This window comes from Neopelma chrysocephalum, unplaced genomic scaffold (genome assembly GCF_003984885.1).
Source record: "Neopelma chrysocephalum unplaced genomic scaffold, ASM398488v2 Primary Assembly neopelma1_78, whole genome shotgun sequence".
Classification (NCBI taxonomy): Eukaryota; Metazoa; Chordata; class Aves; order Passeriformes; family Pipridae; genus Neopelma; species Neopelma chrysocephalum.
Window position 1 is genome coordinate 86321 of NW_020897739.1, and position 20258 is coordinate 106578.

A 20258-nucleotide genomic window follows, 5' to 3' on the forward strand; every position below is an offset into this window, starting at 1 on the left:
CCCCGGCCCTCCCCGGCCCGCCCCGGCCCCGCCCGGCCGAGAGCGGCGGCGGCGGCGGCAGCGCGGGGGGCGCCGGGGGGTGCGCGGGCCTCACGCCCGCGGGACTACAACACACACAGTGCCCCGCGGCCGCCGCCCCACGCGCGTGCGCGTCACCTCGGGTAACCCGAGTGGAGACGGAGGGGCGGGGGGCGCCCGTGACGTATTTAAAGCGCGACGCGGCGTGACGGTCAATGCGTGCGCAAAGTGCGATTACTGAGGGCGGCCGGGCGCTCCCTGGGACCGGGCACCGAGAGGCCGCGGCGGCAAGACGGGCCCACTCGGAGCCCCCTGGGCACCGCCCTCTGCCGACGCCGGCTGTACCGGGAGCACTGGGCCACAGCGGGTGAGGTTCTGGGGGCGCTGGGTCGGGAGGTGTAGGGATGGGGGACACTGGGAGGCGGTTTTGGGGCGTTGGAGGACAATAGGTCAAGCTCTGAGGGTACTGGGGCAAGAGGTGTAGTGAGGGAGTGCACTGGGACGCAGTGCTGGGAGCTCTGGGGGTCGGTTTTGAGGCACTGGGGAGCAGTGGGTGAAGCTCTGGGGGCACTGGAGCAAGAGGTGTAGCAATGGGGGGTACTGGGCTAAGCACTGCTGAGGCACTGGGAGACAGTGCTGGGGGCAAGTTTAGGTCACTGGGAGGCACTAGGTGAAGCTCTGGGGGCGCTGGGGCAGGAGGTGGAGCCATGGGGCCACTGGAGGGAAAAGTACTGGGGCCCTGGAAGCACTGGGGGGACAGTACTGGGAACACTGGGGAACAAGCTCTGGGGGGACTGGGGCAGGAGATGTAGTCGTGGAGGGCTCTGGAGTGCAGTACTGAGATCGCTGGGGGGCAATTTTGAGGCACTGAGAGGCAACACGTGGAGCTTTAGGGGTACTGGGGCACTGGGTGCAGTACTGGGAGCACTGGGGAGCAGGAGGTGAAGCTCTGGGGGCACTGGGGCAGAAGGTGTAGTGATGGGGGGGCTCTGGGAAAGAGTGGAGTAAATCACACCAGGAGCAGTCCAGGGGAAGGCCGGAACAGCTCCAATCCAGGCAAATCCTGCTCACTTTCCCTGGGAGAAAACTCCAGCCATCAGGGCTGTTTGGGACAGCATATCCTTACTGAAGTGTCTTCTAACCTCCCTCTGGAGGAGTCATGGGACTATGCTGGCTGTGCTTGGTGAACTGCTTCTGTTTAAATCCTAGACTGGCACATTCTTAATTAACATTTAAACTTAAGATTTTCTGTAACTTCAGGGCTGACTACAGTGGCAGCTCATCTCTGTACAAACTGACTTCTAATTTCTTGTTTTGTTGTTGTTGGTTTTTTTTTTAATGCAGAAGGAACAGAAATGTGGGAAACATGGATGTGGTAACTGCTGCTCTGCAGGATAAATATCCTGAGTGGATGCTTACACAAAGCCAGGAGGAAGCTTTGTGGGATAAAAAAGTAGGCCATGGCTTGGGGAAACTTTGCAGGCTGCATGATAAACCAACTTTGGGGCACGTGCTTTTAGTTTGACCTGTTCCTCTGTTTTTTGTTGATGCGTTCAGCTGTAATTTGTAATTAAATTTAGGTTGTCTTGTGTTATTTCTAGTTAAATCAGCTTGTTAATCTCTTTTTTTCCAGATGAAAATAGTGTGTGTTGTTAAAATATCACCTGTTGCCATTATCTCTGTAGAAATTGCTTCCTGTCAGTCCCAAAAATAAGGGAGCTTGGATGCCTTGCTCACTCAGGAATGTGGGCTGGGGGTTTCTCATTCCAAAGGGAATGACCTCGAGTTGTAGCCTGGCAGTGGAGTTGGTTCTGGGAAGGCCCTTTGTGCTTTTTGCGCATGTTCAATATTCCAGGAGGTTTTGCAGGATATGTCAGAAAAAATAACTGTTCACCAATTTGTTGATGTCCCAGGAATGTTAATATGTCCTTGGATTCTTTTCTGCATGTAGGAGCGGTTCAACAGAAGGGACCCTCTCTGTAACACCTGAAGCAGCTTTAACAATTAGGAAGTTAATTAATGACAGAAAATGCCAAGGACTCAGTTCAGTAGTTCTTCTATGAAGTGGGAGTAACTAATTAGTAGCTTAGATATTAAAATGTATCAGGTGAAACCACCGTGACTTTCACCTGTTGTCTGAGTGCTCCGAGTTCAGCAGAGAAACTGGGGCAGGAACCCAGATGTTTTGGTAAATGGGGTGGGATGGATGTTTCTGGTGGGGACAGGTGTGGCTTGTAATTCCCAAATCTTGTTTGACAGAAGCCTGGTGTGCAGAGGAGTGTTTTGGAGGACGGGCTGCCATTCCTGGAGTTCTGTGGCTCCGTTGTTTACAGCTACGAAGCCAGCGACTGTTCCCTTCTCTCAGAAGATATCAGGTAACAGCTCTTACTTAGGTTTTGTTTTCTTTTTTTTTTTAAGTCCTATTTTTGTTTCCTTTTTGGATTTGGCTCTTGGGAATAGTTTCCTATTTGGTCTTTTTTATGGGAGATGCCATGGCTTAACCTTCCAGTCCCTCTAAAGCAGAAGCAGTGAAGACTCTAATGCAGGTCCTTTGCCTTCCACAGTATGGATAATTCCGTGAGCTTCAGTGACTTCATGGAGAACTATGAGCTGTAAGAAATCAAGCATGTGTTAATTCCTAACTGGGGACTTTATTTGAAGAAAAGATGGTGAATTTGTGATGCAAATACATTATTTTCCCCCTTCCAGTGTAGCACAGCTCATATTGCTGGGGAAAAATTTCTGTACAGAACTTCCAGTCCTGTGAGATGAGTGAAGAACAGGCTTTCAAGTGAACATGAGATAAATAAAGAACAGTATACAGTATTTCAAAGGAATATAAACTATTCCATCATCTTTTGCATCTGGCTGTCCTTGAGGCTTGTGTAGCAAGGTTTTGGTAGTGGGGGGGCCAAAGGCCCTGTGCTGCTGAGAGGGAAGAGGTAGAGAATGTGGGAGTTGAGCCAGGAAAGGAGGGAGGGGTGGAGGGAAGGTGTTTCTAAGATTGAGTTTTATTTCTCATTATCCACCTCTTATTTGATTGATAATAAATTGGTTAATTTTGATGTATCTGTTTTGCCTGTGATGGTAATTGGGGTCTCCCTGTCCTTCTGTCAACCCACAGCCTTAAGCTATTTATAAATAATACACTATTTGCCATCAGATTAGTTCAGTTCTGAAGTATTTCTTGTAGCCTTGTGGACCAGTAGGAATTCCTCCTCCTTATGGTCTTGGTTTTAAATTGGTTTGTGTCCTGCTGATGTGAAATGAATGGGCTGTGATTCTCTTCATCTTTTATAGATGACTTAAGGTTGGTATTTTAAATCCTCGTAGAAGAACTGATAAATGGGAGGGATCTCTGTTTCTTTCCAGGCAGAGTTTATCAGATGGGGCTGCTGTTGGATTTGATATTGAATGGCCACCATCCTACACGAAAGGGAAAATGGCCAAAATCGCTGTAATCCAGATTTGTGTCACTGAGGACAAGTGTTACTTGTTTCACATCTCCTCCATGGCAGGTACTGCACTTCCTCTCTTACTTAGGACATGACCTGCCCCTTGTTTCTTGTGATTAAGTTTTAACTTAGCCTTGAGCAATGGCTGATAAATCCCACCACACTGGATAGCAAATATCCGTTGTTTTTGTCCCGTTTCCCACTTATGATAAAAGGATTTAATCTAAGAGTGATGCTTACATATCAAGGCAATCTTAGCCCCCCCTCTATGCTTGAGAACAGTGTGTTTGTTTCTGAACAGGGCAAGACAGTCTTACTTGAGGCTTATTTTTCTGCCTGGGAGAGAATATTTTATTCCAGTTTTAAAAATTTAACTCCCTGCTCCTATAATGAGCTTTCTGTTTAGTGCCAAGACAAACAACGAACCTAAGTAGAGCAGGCTGTGGTTTTGTTTTTTGTTGGTTTTTTTTTGTTTTGGTTTTTTTTTTAATTTGGCTTCAACAAAAACCCTCAAAAATGATGACTCCTGTGCTGTTTGTTCCCAATACCTGCATTTTATGACATCAGCTTTGGGAAAGAACACTGGCTACCTGGTGTGATGCAGCTGTGAGGAGAGAAGGGAGTGTGCTCAGCGGAGTCTGAATTCATTATGGATGTGAATAAAAGCTTCCAAATAGGGAAAATAGCAATGAGGGAAGGAGACTGCAATTTTATAACCTTTGGTTTAAAATGTTAGATTGAAACTATGCCTGTGAGAGGTTTCTGATTTCCCTGGGGGACTCACGCTGAGGTATAATAGCAGTAATTTTAATGTTGGTGTTCAATCCTTTGTCATTTGGAGCAAATGGGGTGGAAAATTTAATTGCTGGAGGCTATTCCATCAGGAGCACAGGGGAAAAAAAAAGGATGTGAGGAGAGGAAGCAGAGGGAAGAAGAATCATAAAGAGATAAAATGGTTTTGATTCTGGAAGGGGAGATGTTTGTGTGTCGATGCTGTTACAGCAGACGATGGTGTTTCCTCCTGCATCGTTTTCCAAAAATTCCTGTCCTTGCCAGTGGGAGATGGACTTTGAACTGATGGAGGTGTCAGCCATTTTGCAGGAACCACAGCCAATTTGAGCTCGTGATGCCAATACATTTGATCTACAGAAATGTAGATATTGGCCAAATTAGCCACTCACAACAGAAAGCAGTTAAGTCTTAGCCAAAAGAATAATACTTTCTTCTTCAGGAGCAATAGGAGTTCTTGGACTGTGTAGAAAGGACAAAACCACATTTACTTATTGGGAAGATTGTTCATAATTTTCCCCTCTTTAGTCTTTTTTTTTGATTTCCCTACAGACTTCTCAAAATGTGATTGTAGCCTCTGCTTAGTCTTGAACTTAGAGTTTTTTGTTTGTTTGTTTGTTAGTCACTTTTCTAGGAATGAGGTGGTCAAAATGGGGCACAAGTCCTCCACTGGGAAGTGCCCATCCTTGAAGGTTTTAATGGTGATTTTCTCAGGTGAAAATCCCTCGTACAGTAAGTCAACTGCATATTGCAGACTTTTATTTGGCTGGATTTTATCTCCTTTATGGAGGACTTGCCACATATTTTTTTTTTTATGGCTGAGGTGCTTTGGAAATGTATTCTGTCTGCATCTTACAGCACCAGGCTACAATGGTTTTGTGGGTTTTTTGGGCTGTTATTTCCTAATTCTTTGGATTGCACCTGCAATTTCCCAGTCCACAGCACAGCTGGCTGCAACTGTAGCTGCAAATGTGCCTCTACAGTGTCAGTGGCAGCCATGAGAGGGCAGAGAGAGCTGTGGAAAATAATGCAAAAATAAAATCAGCCAGGCCAAGTGTTTGTTGAAGTACATAAATACATATTGCAGGGCCGAAAAAGGTGAAATTAGAAATCAGAACCAAGGTAGGTGCTTAAGTACAATGTGTTTGTGCAATACTGTGTTTGTAGGTACTAGAATTCCACTTGAGACTAACTCTGAGTATCCAACTGCGGGGTCCTTAAAGTATGGATTTAAATAAGATGCTCTGAATTTTAAATGGGAATAAACACAGAGGGGAGGAAAAGGCTGTTATTGTTCAGGGATGAAGTGTCTGTGACTGTTCCCTCCTGTAGAAAATGAGATGAGAAAGCTGCCTGCTTTAATTCAGTCCTGTAAGCTTGAAAATACCCTTTGATCCAGGATTTCTGTGCCATCAGTTCAGGATAAATCAAAATACAATACTTAACATCTGAGTACATGCTTGAATATTGTGGGGTTTTTTTCTTGCTGACAAGACTGACTTCTTTGGGCTTGGTGGAGCATCTGGCTGGTGAATTCTGTTTTTCCAGAATGTTGGAGCAACCCAGCATTAGCTCTGAGTGTGTCCCCACAGAACCTGTGCTCCTGCTGATTTCCCATCCTTACGGCTTAAACTGTTGGCCAGAAATGGGGAATAGCAAAAATTGGGAAGGAATGATGTGGGAAATAGTAAAATGATATTTCATTTGGTTTCATGAACATTCAGTTTTGAGAATTTAAAATATCTTCCGGTTAGAGATTGCCTTTTTCATTATATAACTTAACAATCAGAAAGACAGATTGAATAAGGTTGTTTAAGTGTTATTACTTGGTTTGTTTTCAGGTGCAGGATGAATTCGTGTATTTCAAATATTTCCTTGCTTGTGTTCAGATGATCCATCACAACCAGTTGATGTTTTCAGTCACTCCAGACTTGAGTCACATAAACAGAGGAACTTTGGGGACTTTTCCTTTGAAAGCCCAGGGTTTTGCAGGTGGCCTTTGTGCTCAGACTTTGTCATTTCCATTAGATTTTTCTGGCATCTTCCAGTATTTAGTTTCTCATGTTTGGGCTTAATCTATTTTAGGTTTTCCCAAGGGACTCAAAAGGCTGCTCGAAGATGAAACAATTAAAAAGGTTGGCGTAGGAATTGAGGGAGATCAATGGAAGCTGATGAGTGACTTTGAAATCAAACTGAAGAGCTTTGTGGAGCTGGCTGACGTTGCTAATGAGAAAGTAAAACTTAAAACCTTTTTGTTGTGGGAGGGAATCTTGTTATTGTGCTGTACAAAAGGAGGCTTCCTTGTCTCGATAGGAGTTCAATTCCCATAGCAAACGTGTTCATTGGAATAAAGCAGAGATCTATTGTCACTTATTTAGAAACAGCTTAAAAACACCTCTCACAGCCTACAGAACTGAGTACTGTCTGTCAGTGAGCCAGTTTTTAATGAACATTTGTCCCCTTTCAGGTCTGTTCACCTCTAGTATTTACAAGGTGTGGCAATTGAATTCAACTACAGATGCTTTTCCTTTAATTCCTAATGATGGAAATTGCCAGGTTGTGTCCAGTCAGGGTTCTCCTGGCAGTGGTGTCATTGTCCCAGCGATGACCGAACCTTGTAAATAGGGCACAGGAAGGAAGCCTTCCTGCCATGGCCTGCTGGGTGCTGGAGGGAAGCATCAAGGTCTTTTTCCTTGGAGTCCTCCACATGGAAGTGTTTGCCACACAGTCTGGAGCTGTAGAAATATCTTGATTTCCATGATTCTGAAGTTGGTGTCACCTCTGCTCTCATGTGGGCTCAGTTTCTGAACACCTGATGACCTGTTGTTTACAGGTTGTGCTGCATTTGGCACACCCTGAATTTCAGTTCAGTTCCAGAGATCATTTAATACAGGGAGACCTGTGCTGTCTTATTAGGCAAGAGAGCAAAAGGTTCTTTTACTTCCAGGTCATCCTGCCTATCTTATTTCCTTTAAATAAATATAAATAAAATCAATATCAATATAAATAAATATAAATTAAAAAAATTTCCTTTCCTTACGTCCCTTTAAAGCTCTTTTCTCTGTGTGTGCAAGGCTTTTCCTGACCTGTCCTCTGTCTCTCCTTGCACTTCCCAGTTCTTTCTGTGATGTACCATCAGCATTTGGGGCAGTGCTTTTTGCATGAGCCACCTTAAAGTTCCAGTTCCTAGTGGACTGGAAATTGTACAAATTCAACTGTTTTGCTCAAGCAATAAAAGGAGCTGCTACTTCTCAAATTTGGAGTTTCCTTGGTCACCCTTATTGTTTATTTTAATCCCCTCATTTGTCTCGGGATAATTTGTTAGGAAGATGAGCAATGTGATCTCAGCAGCTTAAAAGTCTTCTGCTAAAGAGAAAACAAACCAAAAATAAACTTGAAAGTGAAGCTTGAGAGAACAAAGAACGGGGTTATATATAATGGCTCAATGCAAGGGGGAGGCTGGGGGAGCCTAAAAAGAACAGTTGGGAGGGGTTTTTTTTTATGCCAAATCTAAAAGGATGAGCTAATAATGCTGCACTGCTGCTGTAAGGCTCCATAGTTGTGCGTGTTTTCCAAGTTGGAATAGCAGCAGGCTGTGCTCCTGAGGCCTGGATTCTTGGGCTCTGAAGGAAAACTTCCTAGACTGGCTATGAAGACAATAGTGTGTAGCAGCTCTGATTGACAAGTGATTGCAGGAGCAATTGGGAACAGGAGTGTGCTGGGGTGACTCCTGGAGACTTGGGATGAGCTGCTTCCCAGCACATAGAGTAGTGGTTAGTGTAGGCTATGGCCATGCTCTTCTGCTTTGTGCTTGATTTTTCAGACTTACAAACGATGTTAGACTTGACTATTCTTGCATTTTTTATTAAATAAATCCCTGGTGTTTGATATTGAGTTTTTCTAATTAGAAAGGCAAATAATTGAAAAGTCCTGGAGGAAAGAGGTGGTGCTGTTTAAGTCTAGTGCTTTTACTTTATCAACCCAGAGGCTGCTTTGTATAGATATTTCCTCTTTCTGATAGTGTGACAGTACTGAGAACAGTTACTGCTTTGAAAAACTAAGTATGTTTTGACTAACCCAGAGCTCTTTGCTTCCAATGAGGGAGTAAGTACAACTTGGTCTTTCTGGGGATACATTCTGCCGGGTCTAGTTGCTTTCACTTTTGAACAAATCCTCTCTTTTTGGTTTTTATTCTTTTTTTCTTTTCCCAGCTGAGGTGTAAGGAAACATGGAGTCTGAATGGTTTGGTGAAACACCTTTTTGGGAAGCAGCTGTTGAAGGATAAGTCTGTCCGCTGTGGCAACTGGGAGAAGTTTCCACTCAGTGAGGAGCAGAAGCTGTATGCGGCCACAGATGCCTATGTAGGTACCATGTGGGATCACCATTCCACCTCTGGGAATGAATTCCTTCTCTAATGTGCTCTCAGCTGCTGCTTTTACTGCCTTTCTGATAGCTGGGAATGCTCTGAGATCCACTGTGCCCATGGGGTGCCTCAAGGTGGGAATGCCACCAACTGGGTTGCTGTCCCAATTCCTTGTCTGTCTGAAGTGTTTAAAGCTAAACGTTCTTCCAGAGCTTCATAGGATGTTCTTTGGGATTGGAATGTGCCAGGTAGTGTGGGCACCAAGTGTGCCTGAGGAGTGTCTGTCCATTTGGAATCATTTCGAGTTGTCACCTCAGGGAAGTGAGTTTTCATGGAGCCATCAGAGGTATTTTGTGTAAGGAGGAAGGCTAAATTCTTGCAGTGTGACTATCCCATGTAGATGTGGCTTGGCTGGGGTTTATTTAAGGACAATAATTTTCATCTTTCTTAGCTGTTTATGATCCAAAATCCTGCTGAACATAGAGTATGTGAGATGAAATTTGAAAGCTAAACTTAGAAGAAACACAACCTTCTCCAGTGGATAATGCAGGAGTTCCACAGTATGGATTCTCAGGAAGAATTACTTAGTTGCATATGAATTTTTGTAGCTCTGTAGAAATCCCTGGTTTTTCATTATTTTGGAAGCAGTGTAGTTTTCCTGTAGTTCTGTGCAGGGTTTTTCCAACATGCTACTGGGTCCTGCCTGCTTCCTGGGAGAAAATCATTCCTTATGGCAGCAAAAAAAAATCCCTAAAGCTTTTATTTCTAGGATTAGACAGAGGGAGGGAAGTTGGGTCAGTGGTCTCTTCTTTTCTGGCTCAGGGAAACGTTGCATATTTTCTAGTTTAGTTAAATATTCAACCATGGGGGGTTGTGAAGACACAAACCAGGAAGGAAAAGAGCTTTTTTTTTCCTTTGGTGCCTGGTTCAGCTGTTGTAGCTTTTTCCAGGCAATGCATCTTTCCCACCATGCTCTGTTCACCTGCCCTGCCTTTTGGAGCCTCCCAGGAAAACATGAGGGAGTAACTTGTTTCTTTTTCTTCTCTGAGATGCTTTGGTTAACATGTGTAGCCTAATTAGCACATTCCTGGCTTCAGGCTGTATTTTTCTGTTACAACTTATTATTCATATCAAGGGAAATATTAAACACACTGAATTCACCTTGGTAGGTTTGTAGCTCTTTCCTGGAGCACAGCATGAAATGTGAATGAGGTGAGCAGATGGTGGGGCTGGGAGCTTTGTGTGTGCAGCAGACTTGCCAAGATGCCCATTCTGGGATCTATGTTAGAGTATCCCGCTCCAAAGGGGATCCCAAATCAGGATCTAGCCTTTTGTGCAGCCTTCTGTAACATGTGACCTGGCCCTGATGGATGATGGAGTTGGGGTGGGACAGTGGGCCAACAGTTTGGAATTTGCTGTTCACAATGTATTTTTGCCATGGTTTGCCTGACTAATTCCCGATTTTCTTAATTAGTTCTCAGCAGAGAAACGGCATCTGCGAGACTAAACTATTTCCTTTCCCTTGTAGGCTGGCTACATAGTTTATGAAAAACTGAAAAATATGAATAACAGTGACCAAAAGCTATTTTGTGTAAGGACAGGTAAGTTATGCATTCAGGCATAAGGAATTTGTTCAGTGTACAATTCTATATTCCGTTTCCCAATTAGTTTGGGGTTTTTTTAATAACATCAGGGTTGTTTAGCTTCTTGATGGTTGGGGATCACTTCCAGAGGGAGCAGACAGTAAAAACTCTTGTAAGCCCAGGGTTACTGTACCCTGTGACTGTTTTCAAAAGTGATGTAGGAATGCAGTCTTAGGATGCTGTTTGTTTGTGTTTGTCTCTGCTGTACACAGAGATGGGAAGAATTCCTGCTGTCATTCCAGTTTGTTTATGGAAACACTTCAGTGAGTTAATCTCAGTTCTGCTGATTCAGGGACAAGTACGTAATTTAAGAACAAATAAAGGCCACAAAACAAAACATGTTATGGAGTAATGCTTTCCTTGAGGCACATAAATAGGACCCAAATGTTTTAGAGCAGCTTAGCATTATTTACTTCATTAGAGAAGTGATTTTAATGTCCTAGTTTTTGTTCAGTTACATCTTTCATAAAGGAAGTATGACAGGGAGCTTAGGGCTGAAAAGGGGGCTTTTTGTCTTCTGTCAAAGACAGAAGTGGCCTTACTATTCCCTTAATAGGAGCTGCAGTTTTTTGGCCTTGGTTTAAACAGCATATCTGTGTTAGCAGCTCTTTTCTGGAAGCTGGAGGGAAGCAGGGAAGGATCACTCTGTAGTGATCCTGTTGTGTATCTGTTTTCCCTGAGCATGTGTAATGGAAGAGATGCAATGCTGAAGCACATGGAAACTTGGCCTAATTCCCTGGGTACTTGACTTTTCAGCCCTGGAAAACGCTGTTTTATCAAGCTGTAGATCTTGTAGAAATGTAGTTACTGGAATGGGACTTAACTGCATATAGATGTTAGACCCCAATTATTGTGAAATAACTGATGACATTTCTTATAGATGCCATGTCTGAGGGTGTGAAGGAGCGCTTGACTTCACTGGCTGAAGAGATAACAGATCTGGCTTCCCACATCCCTGCCTCTTCTGGACAACTGGAAAACTTTCAGAGGTCAGACTTGCCTCTAAAATCAGGGTTTTCTCTTGATCTCTGAGGTCCCACACAACAGAATACACGTGTCCTTTTCCAAGAAAACGTTTTCTTTATATGTAGGAATTTATGTTTCCACTGGTCTAATTGCAGTGGGTTTGACACTGAACTTGGCTGAGTTTTTTTTCTTGCTGAAGTGCACAGCAAGACCTTTTTTCCTAACTACTCAGGACTCTTGTGTGACTGCCCACTGGAAATCCAGAGAGTTTATCTAAGCAGGGGAGCCATATCACAGTGCTTGTGGAGGGCCTTTATAGGGTTTTTTCAGTGTGAAGAAATCTAATTTTCTTCTCACAGAAGTGGAATGTCAGTTGTATATTGAGTGAATGTTTCTGTGTGAAGTTTTGGACAAATTCAGTCTGGAGAGACAAATGACTTCAGAATCCTTTGTTCTGCTTGTAGCTCAAATGAGTGTTAGTAACTGCTTTGTTTTACTTCCCAGGGCTGCAGAAATACTGGCTGAGCTATCAGAGAACATAAATGCCTTAAGAAGCACATTGTTGGGTTCAGGTTCCCCTTCTGGACTGGAGAGGAGCTGTGGTGCTGCAACTCCAACAAATTTTGAAGCCAAGTCAGCAAATGTTGAAGCACAAAAAGCTGAATGTGCTAAACAACTTGAAGGTGACTTTAACATCTGCTCTGATGCTACACTGGCTCTCTTCTGGGAGGGAGAATGTAATGGAGAGGAGGCAGAGAGAGGTAACACTGTGGAAAATAGGGCTGCAGCAGCCAGATCTATGGACAAAGAGAGAGATGACTTCATATCACTGGACATTACTGAGCAAGAACTTCAGGTCTTGGAAGATCAGGCTGCAAAAGAGTTGGTCAAGGAAGCTGCACCTGAGGTAATTACTTCCCACAAGATTTAAAGTTTTTATCCCTGAGAGAATATTCAAGTGTTTTGGAAGAAAGGCTCAGTCTGGGAAGTACCTGTGAAGGTAGTCAAGCATAAAGCTGCTCTTCAGTCATGTGTTTGGAAGGATTGGTACCAAATACAGGAGGTCTAGGTGGTCTCATTAGTTTTCCTCTTTCACTTCTTAGAATGTTACCAAAGAATTCCTTGCAGTATGGGCACAAATTCTGCACTAGAGCATCTTCAGCTTGGTCATGAGTAAAAAGCAGCTCTGTTTCTAAGGGATCTGTAAACTAACAGTCCTTCCAATGACTGAGTGTAGATTGATGCCTCCTCAATCAGATTAATATTTTCTTATGTTCCAAGCGTGTCACACATGTGGTGGTACTGGTGGTTTTTTGTCTTGCTACAGGGCTTTGTTCTAATGTTTCCTTCAAATATTTTGGTTTTAGTTGACAAGCTTCAGAGCTGAATGTTGAGCTTAACTGTTTCTGGTAAGAAGCAAAAGCATACAGAGAAGTGGTTTATCATATGTACAGAAGTTTAGAAGCTTGTGAGTAAAACAGAAAATAACTTTGGTGCTAATAAGAAAATTGTGTGGTTTGTTGTTTGTGTTTTGTGGTTTTTTTTTAGGAGGAATATTCCACAGATAATGAACAAAATGTTTCTTGTATCATTGAAAGTGATGAAGAACTGGAAATGGAGATGTTAAAAGTGAGTGCCTCAGGGTTTATTTTTCTATTTTTTTTTTCTAATGATGATGCTCTGGGATCATGGACTGAAGCATAGTTGAGGGGAGGGAATATGAAGTAAAACAGTGTTGCTTACAGAAGGTGGACAGAAGATAAAGGTGTGGATACCTAAAGAATTCAGTTTTCTGGTGTTAGACTTGAATATCATTTGCATCCTGTTGCATCTTTACTATGCCAACTTGGACTTGATCCCCACACTAGATTTAAGTTATAACTAGTTTAGAAGTTATATGTCCAAATATCATATTACCTCAGATACCTCATTTTACCTACCCATTCGTGCTCCAAAATCACTTTTTACCTACCCATTCGTGCTCCAAAATCACTTTTTTGTCCAAATTTCTCAGTCTTTAGATGATGTAGATGATTCTGAAGGAGTTGTACCTGAAAGAGAGTCCACTAAAGCCAGGAAAACTCCTGACACAGAAGTGAACGTAGCACCAGATGGTGATGAAGAGGAAGGCATCGAGGAAGAAGAGGAGGAATATTTTGGTAGGGTTTTTTTTATTATTTTAATGCGTAATTAAATAAACTGACTGTCTATAGAAGCAGCTGTGGAAGCACAGCAACATTTGGTTTCTTAAAGCAGAAAGAAAAAAAGCTCACCTGGACTTCCAAGGGAGAACTTGGATTGTGTAAAGATGAAAATGTAAAGATGGCACCTCCCGTATCTGCCTTTGTTCTGTTCTCCTATTGCTGCTTCATGGCAGAATCCTTAGGAAGTTCTGCTGTGGAGGTGATCTGGAACTAATGCTCTGGGGCTGTCCCTGTGGAGACAAATCTAATGGGGAAAAGAGGCTGAAATGTGAGGAGAAATACACCTCGATTTGTTTGGATTAACCTGTTCCAAATGAAGCAGTTATGCATTACAGTCCTATTGCTATATCTCATTAATCAAGCCATATGTTCTCTTCCTCATGCAGGGTCTCTGAGGAGCCTGCTTGCTTTTTTTTAATCCTTCATTCTAGCTTGTAAATATCTTGAGTTTGTCTCTCTCTTCGCTGGAATTGCCCAAATTCCAAGCCCTGGGCATCACTAACAGGCTGTTAGTGACTGTTAACATCACAAGCAGACTGTTGTTTGTCAGGACAGTGCTTCATCTTTTTAAAATTTAATCCCAGATGAGTTGGTTTTTCTTCTCTCCCCCTAAAGATCCGCTGCTGCCAGAACCTGGTGAAAGCCACATCACGTGTCTGAAGACCTATTTTGGGCATTCTTCATTTAAACCGTGAGTGTATTTTCTGTTAAAATGGACACTGATTTTTCTTTCCCTTTCTTTCAACCTGGATGTTGTTTTTATTAATACTTAACAAACCCACTAACAAATCAAGGGTCCTGTTTACAATCTCCTTGTTGAAGGTAAATGATCCACAAACACTGTGGAAACTACAGTTATTATTTGTGATCTCCTGTGAATGTCTGCATCAAATGCTGTTTGCCTTAGTCCTGTTGGAGATCCCCTCTTTGACACTCCTGGGCCTACCTGCAGTAGTCTGAGTGGCTGCACTATGCAAAGACAACACTCTAAGGCAGCCTCAAGGATTTCTTTAACCCACAATTCAACAGAATATGCAGTTTCATAAAATTCACTTGGTCTGTGTGGTGGCAAAAATCCAAGTAATTCTCCTTTTGTTTAATTTAAAGGGTCCAGTGGAAAGTCATCAATTCTCTTTTAGAAGACAGAAGAGATAATCTTGTTGTCATGGCAACTGGTAAGTTACCTTTACACCCTAAGAAACAGCAAAAAAAAATTATTCCCTTTTGGGGGAGAGTAGCAGAACAAACATGTTTTCTAGGGCTCACCGAGGTTTTGGGATTGTCTGTTTTAGTGTGTAGGACACATGATATCTCACTTGTGCCCCTTTTTCTTTCAGGCTATGGAAAAAGCTTGTGCTACCAGTTTCCTCCTGTTTATACTGGACGTACAGGAGTTGTCATCTGTCCTCTTATCTCCTTGATGGAAGACCAGGTGCTGCAGTTGACGTAAGTAATGTGGTGGTAACAAGCTGCTGCTGGATTGCCCGTGGAAACACAGATCCTGCCTGTGGCATTTCTTGGGGGTTCAAGTGGAAGCTGTCTGTGTGTCAGCTGTAGACCATATGTTTCTCCAGGAACACACACTAGCTGTGTAAACAGTCTCAAATCCCTGGATTTGCCAGGTAGGTGAACCATAGGCTGAATTTGCAAAGGATCTTTGTGGGCTTTCTGAAGGAACACACAAAGTTTTTCTGGGTTCACGGGCCTTTTTTTGCCCAGACTGAAGTGACAGAGGGCTGTTTCAGCCTGTGGGAGTTCTGTCAGAGTTGGGCAGGGCTTCCTTTGGGTCTGAGAAGTGACATCTGAGTAGCTGGAAGCTGCAGGCAATTCAGATCAAAGTTATAGCACAGGCTTTTAAGAGGGACAGTGCAGTAGGTCTCCTAAGAGTTGACCTCTCCACTTAAAAGATCTGAGGGGAGAACTTGTGGGTGACACCAAATTGCTCTTACATGAGCAGTCACAGGTGTTGTCAAGATAATTTTGTTTGATTTTTTTTTTTTCTTTAATACTTGATAATGCTTTCTCCACATGTACTTGCTTCCTATTGTAAGAGCTACTCGCTTCTGACACTTGTTCATTGAAGCTGTGGGAATCACGCTGAGTTGTCTAGTTCATTCTTGTCTTGTCCAACTTGGGAAAAAGGGGTCTTTTGTGAAAGGAGGGATATGAAGATGTTTTGAAGTGAGAAACATCAATTATGAGTGGCATTTTCATGACTGTGCAGGTGAATGACTGGACAGCCTCAGCTCCTTGACTGGGTATTACTCAGCAGGGTGTCTGTGTATTCAGCTGCTGCTTTGACTTTTCCACTGTTTTCCTCAGTGGAGAGGGTTTATTCACTACATTCCAAGTGGGTCATTCATTTTGAAGGCTCAGGAGACTGAATTTCTACAATCTGCTGCCACTCAGTAATTTGTCTGACAGTCTGGCTGCTCAGCAGCTGTGAAAACCAAGAGATGCAATAAATCGCCAAGTTTTCTTACATTAAGAGCTAAAATACAATTTGGTTGAGCTGGTAATTATGGAGTTTGTCATTAAAAAACAGCCACCTGATGGAAAATTAGCAGATGCAGCATGAGTAGCTCACAAATGATTGAATGTCAAGGCAAAAAAATGGTGAGCTAATAACATCCAAGTATGATGGACTGCAGAAGAGAATAGTTAAAGAAAATACATTTAGCAAATTCTTTTAGATGTTTTATTAGTGAACTTGTCTCCTGTGCAAGGAAAATGGTCTTCCTTCCTCCAGTTCCTGATTGTACTCATCTGATGTGTCTCTTGTGGAGAGAGCTAGAGGGGAAGTGGAAGAGGATTTGGGTGGCCATGGACCACTCTTGCTTTTTCAAAAGGATTTTCCCCACGAAGATCCTTGAAGAAAATAGTCTCTGACCTCAGAGCTTGAACTTCCTTTAGAAATGCTGGCACAGGCTGGAAGCTAAAACTTGGAGAGGAAATCTGTTCATGACTGTGCTTTTTTTATTTCTGCAGAATGTCAGGGATTCCAGCTTGTTTCCTTGGTTCAGCTCAGTCAAAACAGGTCAAGGAAGCCATCAGAGGGTGAGTCTTAGCCAAGCTTTCTGGGACTGTGGGTGTGACTTTTCTGGAATGCTTTCTATGGTCTTCACTGAGTTCCTCTTGTTCCCTATCAGAAATCTGGTTTTGTTCTCATTTCCCTTTTCAAGACAATCACGACTTTGTTGAATTTACTTGTCTGGGGTTTTCTCTTCTCTGACAGTGTATTTTTGGTCTTTCAGGGGTCAGTACAGTGTCATATACATGACTCCAGAGTTTTGTTCAGGAAACTTACAGTTACTTCGGGATCTTGACCAAACTGTTGGTAAGTTGAGGGTAAGGCTGTGGCAAGTTGCCAGGCAGGTTAAATTAATAGTTTAGTTTAAAAATTTTGAATATCTGAAGATTTTTCACCAGTTCCTTGGTGAGAGTAGTGTGGTGACTGTAAATAAATGGTGTCATGAGATCCTGTCATTGACAAAAAAATGTGAGTAGTGTCTTTAGCATGATCTTGGCCTGGAAACGTTGGGCAATTATTTGGGAACGGAGGTGCTAAAACACTGATTGTTGAATCACAGGAATTGAAATGGATAACACTAAATATTTTGGCCTTTTAGTATTTGTATTTCTTTGATCTTCAGCTGAATGTAACAATGAAGTGGTGTTTTCAAATGCAGTAATGCATCTTAAAAATGCTCTTTTTATCAAAGGTGATGCAGCTGGTGGACAGGTCATTGAGTAAAATCAAGGCATGGAAACTCCAAGAGTTGTTTTAGCAAGGAACTGAGTTTCTAGTGCTGCAGGCAGTTCACATGTCTGTGCTGTGGTTTTGTGCCCACCAGGTATCACCCTCATAGCTGTGGATGAAGCTCACTGCATCTCTGAGTGGGGCCACGACTTCAGAAACTCCTTTAGAACTTTAGGCTCACTAAAGAAGGTTCTGCCACTGGTGAGGTTTGGATATATTGGATTTCTAATAAAACAGAAGGATTTTGTGTGATAGTTTGAAAATAACGGGTTCTTTTATGTTGTGCTTTGGGTGTGCTGACCATGCTGGCTTGGAGTTTGAGCAGTCCCTGTCAGTGACTGGGCTTTGTGGTTTCTTTTTGAAATGCTTGACTGAAGGATATTCTGAAATATCCAGAAACTTGTGAAATGTAAACTGCTTTGGATCCCTGTGCTGTGGAACGTGATGTCCCTAAGCTTCTGGTTTAACATTGAGGGATTTTTTTTTATTTATTTTTTTCCTGACTGAGTGAATTGTAGGAACATGCAACTGACTTCTAGACACTCCTCCAGCGTTTATTGCCATGAGCTTAAAAATTTAGACCTGAACTTTACGTGCTCTTATTGGAAGTTTCATCCTATGTTCCCTAAGTTTAGCTAATCACATCAGAAAATTACTGTGGACTCATGGAAGATACACACATTAAGAATTAAACTTCATATTTTACAGGGTCTGCCCCTGTCTGCTGTCCTGGAACTTTGATCTAGAATCAGGAAGCTGAATATTAACTATATTTTTCCAATAACTGAACTGATCCAGTGGTCATAAACTCATTCAAGTGCCTGTTCACATTCTGTATCAGTTTCCTATTGAGTTTTTTGATTAAAAAAAGAAATTAATGAAAGGTCATGGGTGTTTTTCTGCTTCTCATTGCAGGTTCCCATTGTTGCTTTAACTGCAACTGCAAGCCCCTCAATTAGAGAGGACATAGTGAAATGCCTTAACCTGAGGAATCCCCAGGTTACCTGTACTAGTTTTGACAGACCTAACCTGTACTTGGAAGTTGGACAACAAAGTGGAGATATCTGTAGGGATTTGAAACAGTTCCTAACTAGGAAAGGAAGGTAAGCCTGGTTTTGTTGATCCCTCAGACTTCTTGCAGGTGGATGACTTCCTCTGTTCTGTCTCTTTACATGTTGTTATTATTTTAAGCAGTTCTGTGTATGAGTTTGAAGGCCCCACTATCATCTACTGCCCTACAAGAAAGGCCACTGAGCAGGTGGTGTCTGAATTGAATAAACTCAATGTGGCCTGTGGTACCTACCACGCTGGAATGGGGAACAAACAAAGGAGAGACACCCACCACCAGTTCATGAGGGATGAAATTCAGGTATGGAGGAAACAAAATCCACTTGGTCCTATTTATAACTGCAGAGTTTAGTTTTTGGTGGTAGAAAGAATTTTGGACTATCAGAATGTGTTACAGATTTCCTCTGTCTCCAATTCTGGGCAAAAAAATTGCTGGTCTGTGCTGACAGTAATAAGATTCCTGGCTGTAGTAATTCCCTTAAAAAATGCATGACATCTAAGGAAAGTAGTGGTAGCTGGAACAACATGACCACAATTTGTGAGCTGCTTTTTTTCCTAGGCAGCAGTGTTATCCTGGGACTTGTGTTCCTTCTCACATTACCTTTGAGAACAGCTACTTGAAAACACTCCTGCATTTCCCTCAGCACATCATTCCTGTTGTGTTTATAATCCTATGGCTATGCTCTGGCCAAAATCAGACTTAAGGTAGCCACGTGTGAGTCTGAAGCTGTTATAATTTAAGCTGGATTTTTGAGTCTGTAGCAACAAGTTGTCACTGAAAGTGTGAACATTAATCCAGGCTCATTCTTTGTGCTCACTTGAAAACACTCAGCATGTGGCCTCTTGTTTTGTAGTGTGTTGTGGCTACAGTGGCATTTGGAATGGGCATCAATAAAGCAGATATCCGGACGGTTATTCACTATGGTGCCCCCAAGGAAATGGAATCCTATTACCAGGAAATCGGGAGAGCCGGCCGTGACGGGCTTCCCGCTTCCTGCCACGTCTTGTGGGCTGCAACAGACTTGGCTTGTAACAGGTAAAGGACTGGGGACAACTGATTTGACACAACCAGAACAGTTTTTGATGCCATGTGGGGCAGGTGGTAGCTCAGGTTTGGCTCGTGCAGAACGAGCACTCCGTATTCCCATCAAGTAGTCCCATGTTATTTTCTCAGTTGGATGCTTCCAGTGATTACTGTGAAGGATATTAAATGAGGCAACAGGTAGATATGTCCTAACATGCCACCTGTGAGGCTCTTAAAAGAAGAGTGATGATATCCCAGCATATTGTGCAATCTGGCAGTGGAGCTGATGACAAATTGCCAGAGATTGGACGACTAGGGAATGAGAGAAGCGGCTCTCAGTGCCCTCTGCCCTTTTCTCCCTCCTTGGTGCCTTTTTGGCATGGATCTCTAAAGTTCAGTAGCCTGTGAGATTGAAAGAAGTCCTACTATTCTGATGGAATAATATTTAGAGGAATGTGGGGAAAAAGTGATTTTCTTTGTATGCCTTGTGCTCTGAGGATCAAGGCTGTGGAGAAGCAGGCAGGCAGCTTGGGGCTGGATTTTGTAGGATATATTTTCTAGCTGTTCCTTGTGAATGCCTGGCACATTTCATTTTTGGTGTGAGACAGGGGAATAGTGGTGAGTGTTTAAGGCTTTTCACTTTTCCCCTTGGCTGACAGACGCCTCATAAATGAGATCCACAATGAGAAGTTCCGGTTGTACAAACTGAAGATGTTGGCAAAAATGGAGAAGTACCTGGTGTCCAACAGCTGCAGGAGGAAGTGAGTGCTGGAACCTGCTTAATGCTTTGTCACTTCAGGCAGTTCTGATAAGAGCTACTGACTTGGTCACAGCTGGAGGTTGTAACCAGAAGGCATCCTACACTCAGTGTGTTCTACAGGCACAGAACATTCTATTTTATATTAATGAGCAGTATCAAAAATACAACCTTCAGCACATTTGTACACATACATCAAGTGTTTCCTTAT

At 42.8% G+C, this 20258-nt stretch overlaps 1 protein-coding gene across 6 annotated transcripts in view; it reads left to right on the forward strand.

The window, feature by feature from the left end:
• Positions 1 to 246: 246 nt before the first annotated feature.
• Positions 247 to 20258, forward strand: part of WRN (Werner syndrome RecQ like helicase) — a 30917-nt gene continuing 10905 nt past the window's right edge. For 2 of the 6 annotated variants that reach the window (XM_027689861.1, XM_027689858.1), the window contains exons 1-21: positions 247 to 385; positions 1363 to 1471; positions 2278 to 2393; positions 3391 to 3536; positions 6348 to 6496; positions 8474 to 8623; positions 10154 to 10226; positions 11149 to 11257; positions 11739 to 12141; positions 12783 to 12863; positions 13249 to 13393; positions 14054 to 14129; positions 14546 to 14613; positions 14776 to 14884; positions 16427 to 16495; positions 16693 to 16775; positions 17293 to 17399; positions 18114 to 18301; positions 18390 to 18567; positions 19121 to 19302; positions 19950 to 20051. In XM_027689861.1, the coding sequence (XP_027545662.1) occupies positions 1385 to 1471; positions 2278 to 2393; positions 3391 to 3536; positions 6348 to 6496; positions 8474 to 8623; positions 10154 to 10226; positions 11149 to 11257; positions 11739 to 12141; positions 12783 to 12863; positions 13249 to 13393; positions 14054 to 14129; positions 14546 to 14613; positions 14776 to 14884; positions 16427 to 16495; positions 16693 to 16775; positions 17293 to 17399; positions 18114 to 18301; positions 18390 to 18567; positions 19121 to 19302; positions 19950 to 20051 (2621 nt within the window). In that variant the 5' untranslated portion in view covers positions 247 to 385; positions 1363 to 1384. Of the gene's footprint in view, positions 386 to 1098; positions 1202 to 1362; positions 1472 to 2277; positions 2394 to 3390; positions 3537 to 6347; positions 6497 to 8473; positions 8624 to 10153; positions 10227 to 11148; positions 11258 to 11738; positions 12142 to 12782; positions 12864 to 13248; positions 13394 to 14053; positions 14130 to 14545; positions 14614 to 14775; positions 14885 to 16426; positions 16496 to 16692; positions 16776 to 17292; positions 17400 to 18113; positions 18302 to 18389; positions 18568 to 19120; positions 19303 to 19949; positions 20052 to 20258 lie in introns of those variants that run through there. The other 4 variants (XM_027689862.1, XM_027689860.1, XM_027689859.1 and 1 more) reach the window with 4 other exon arrangements.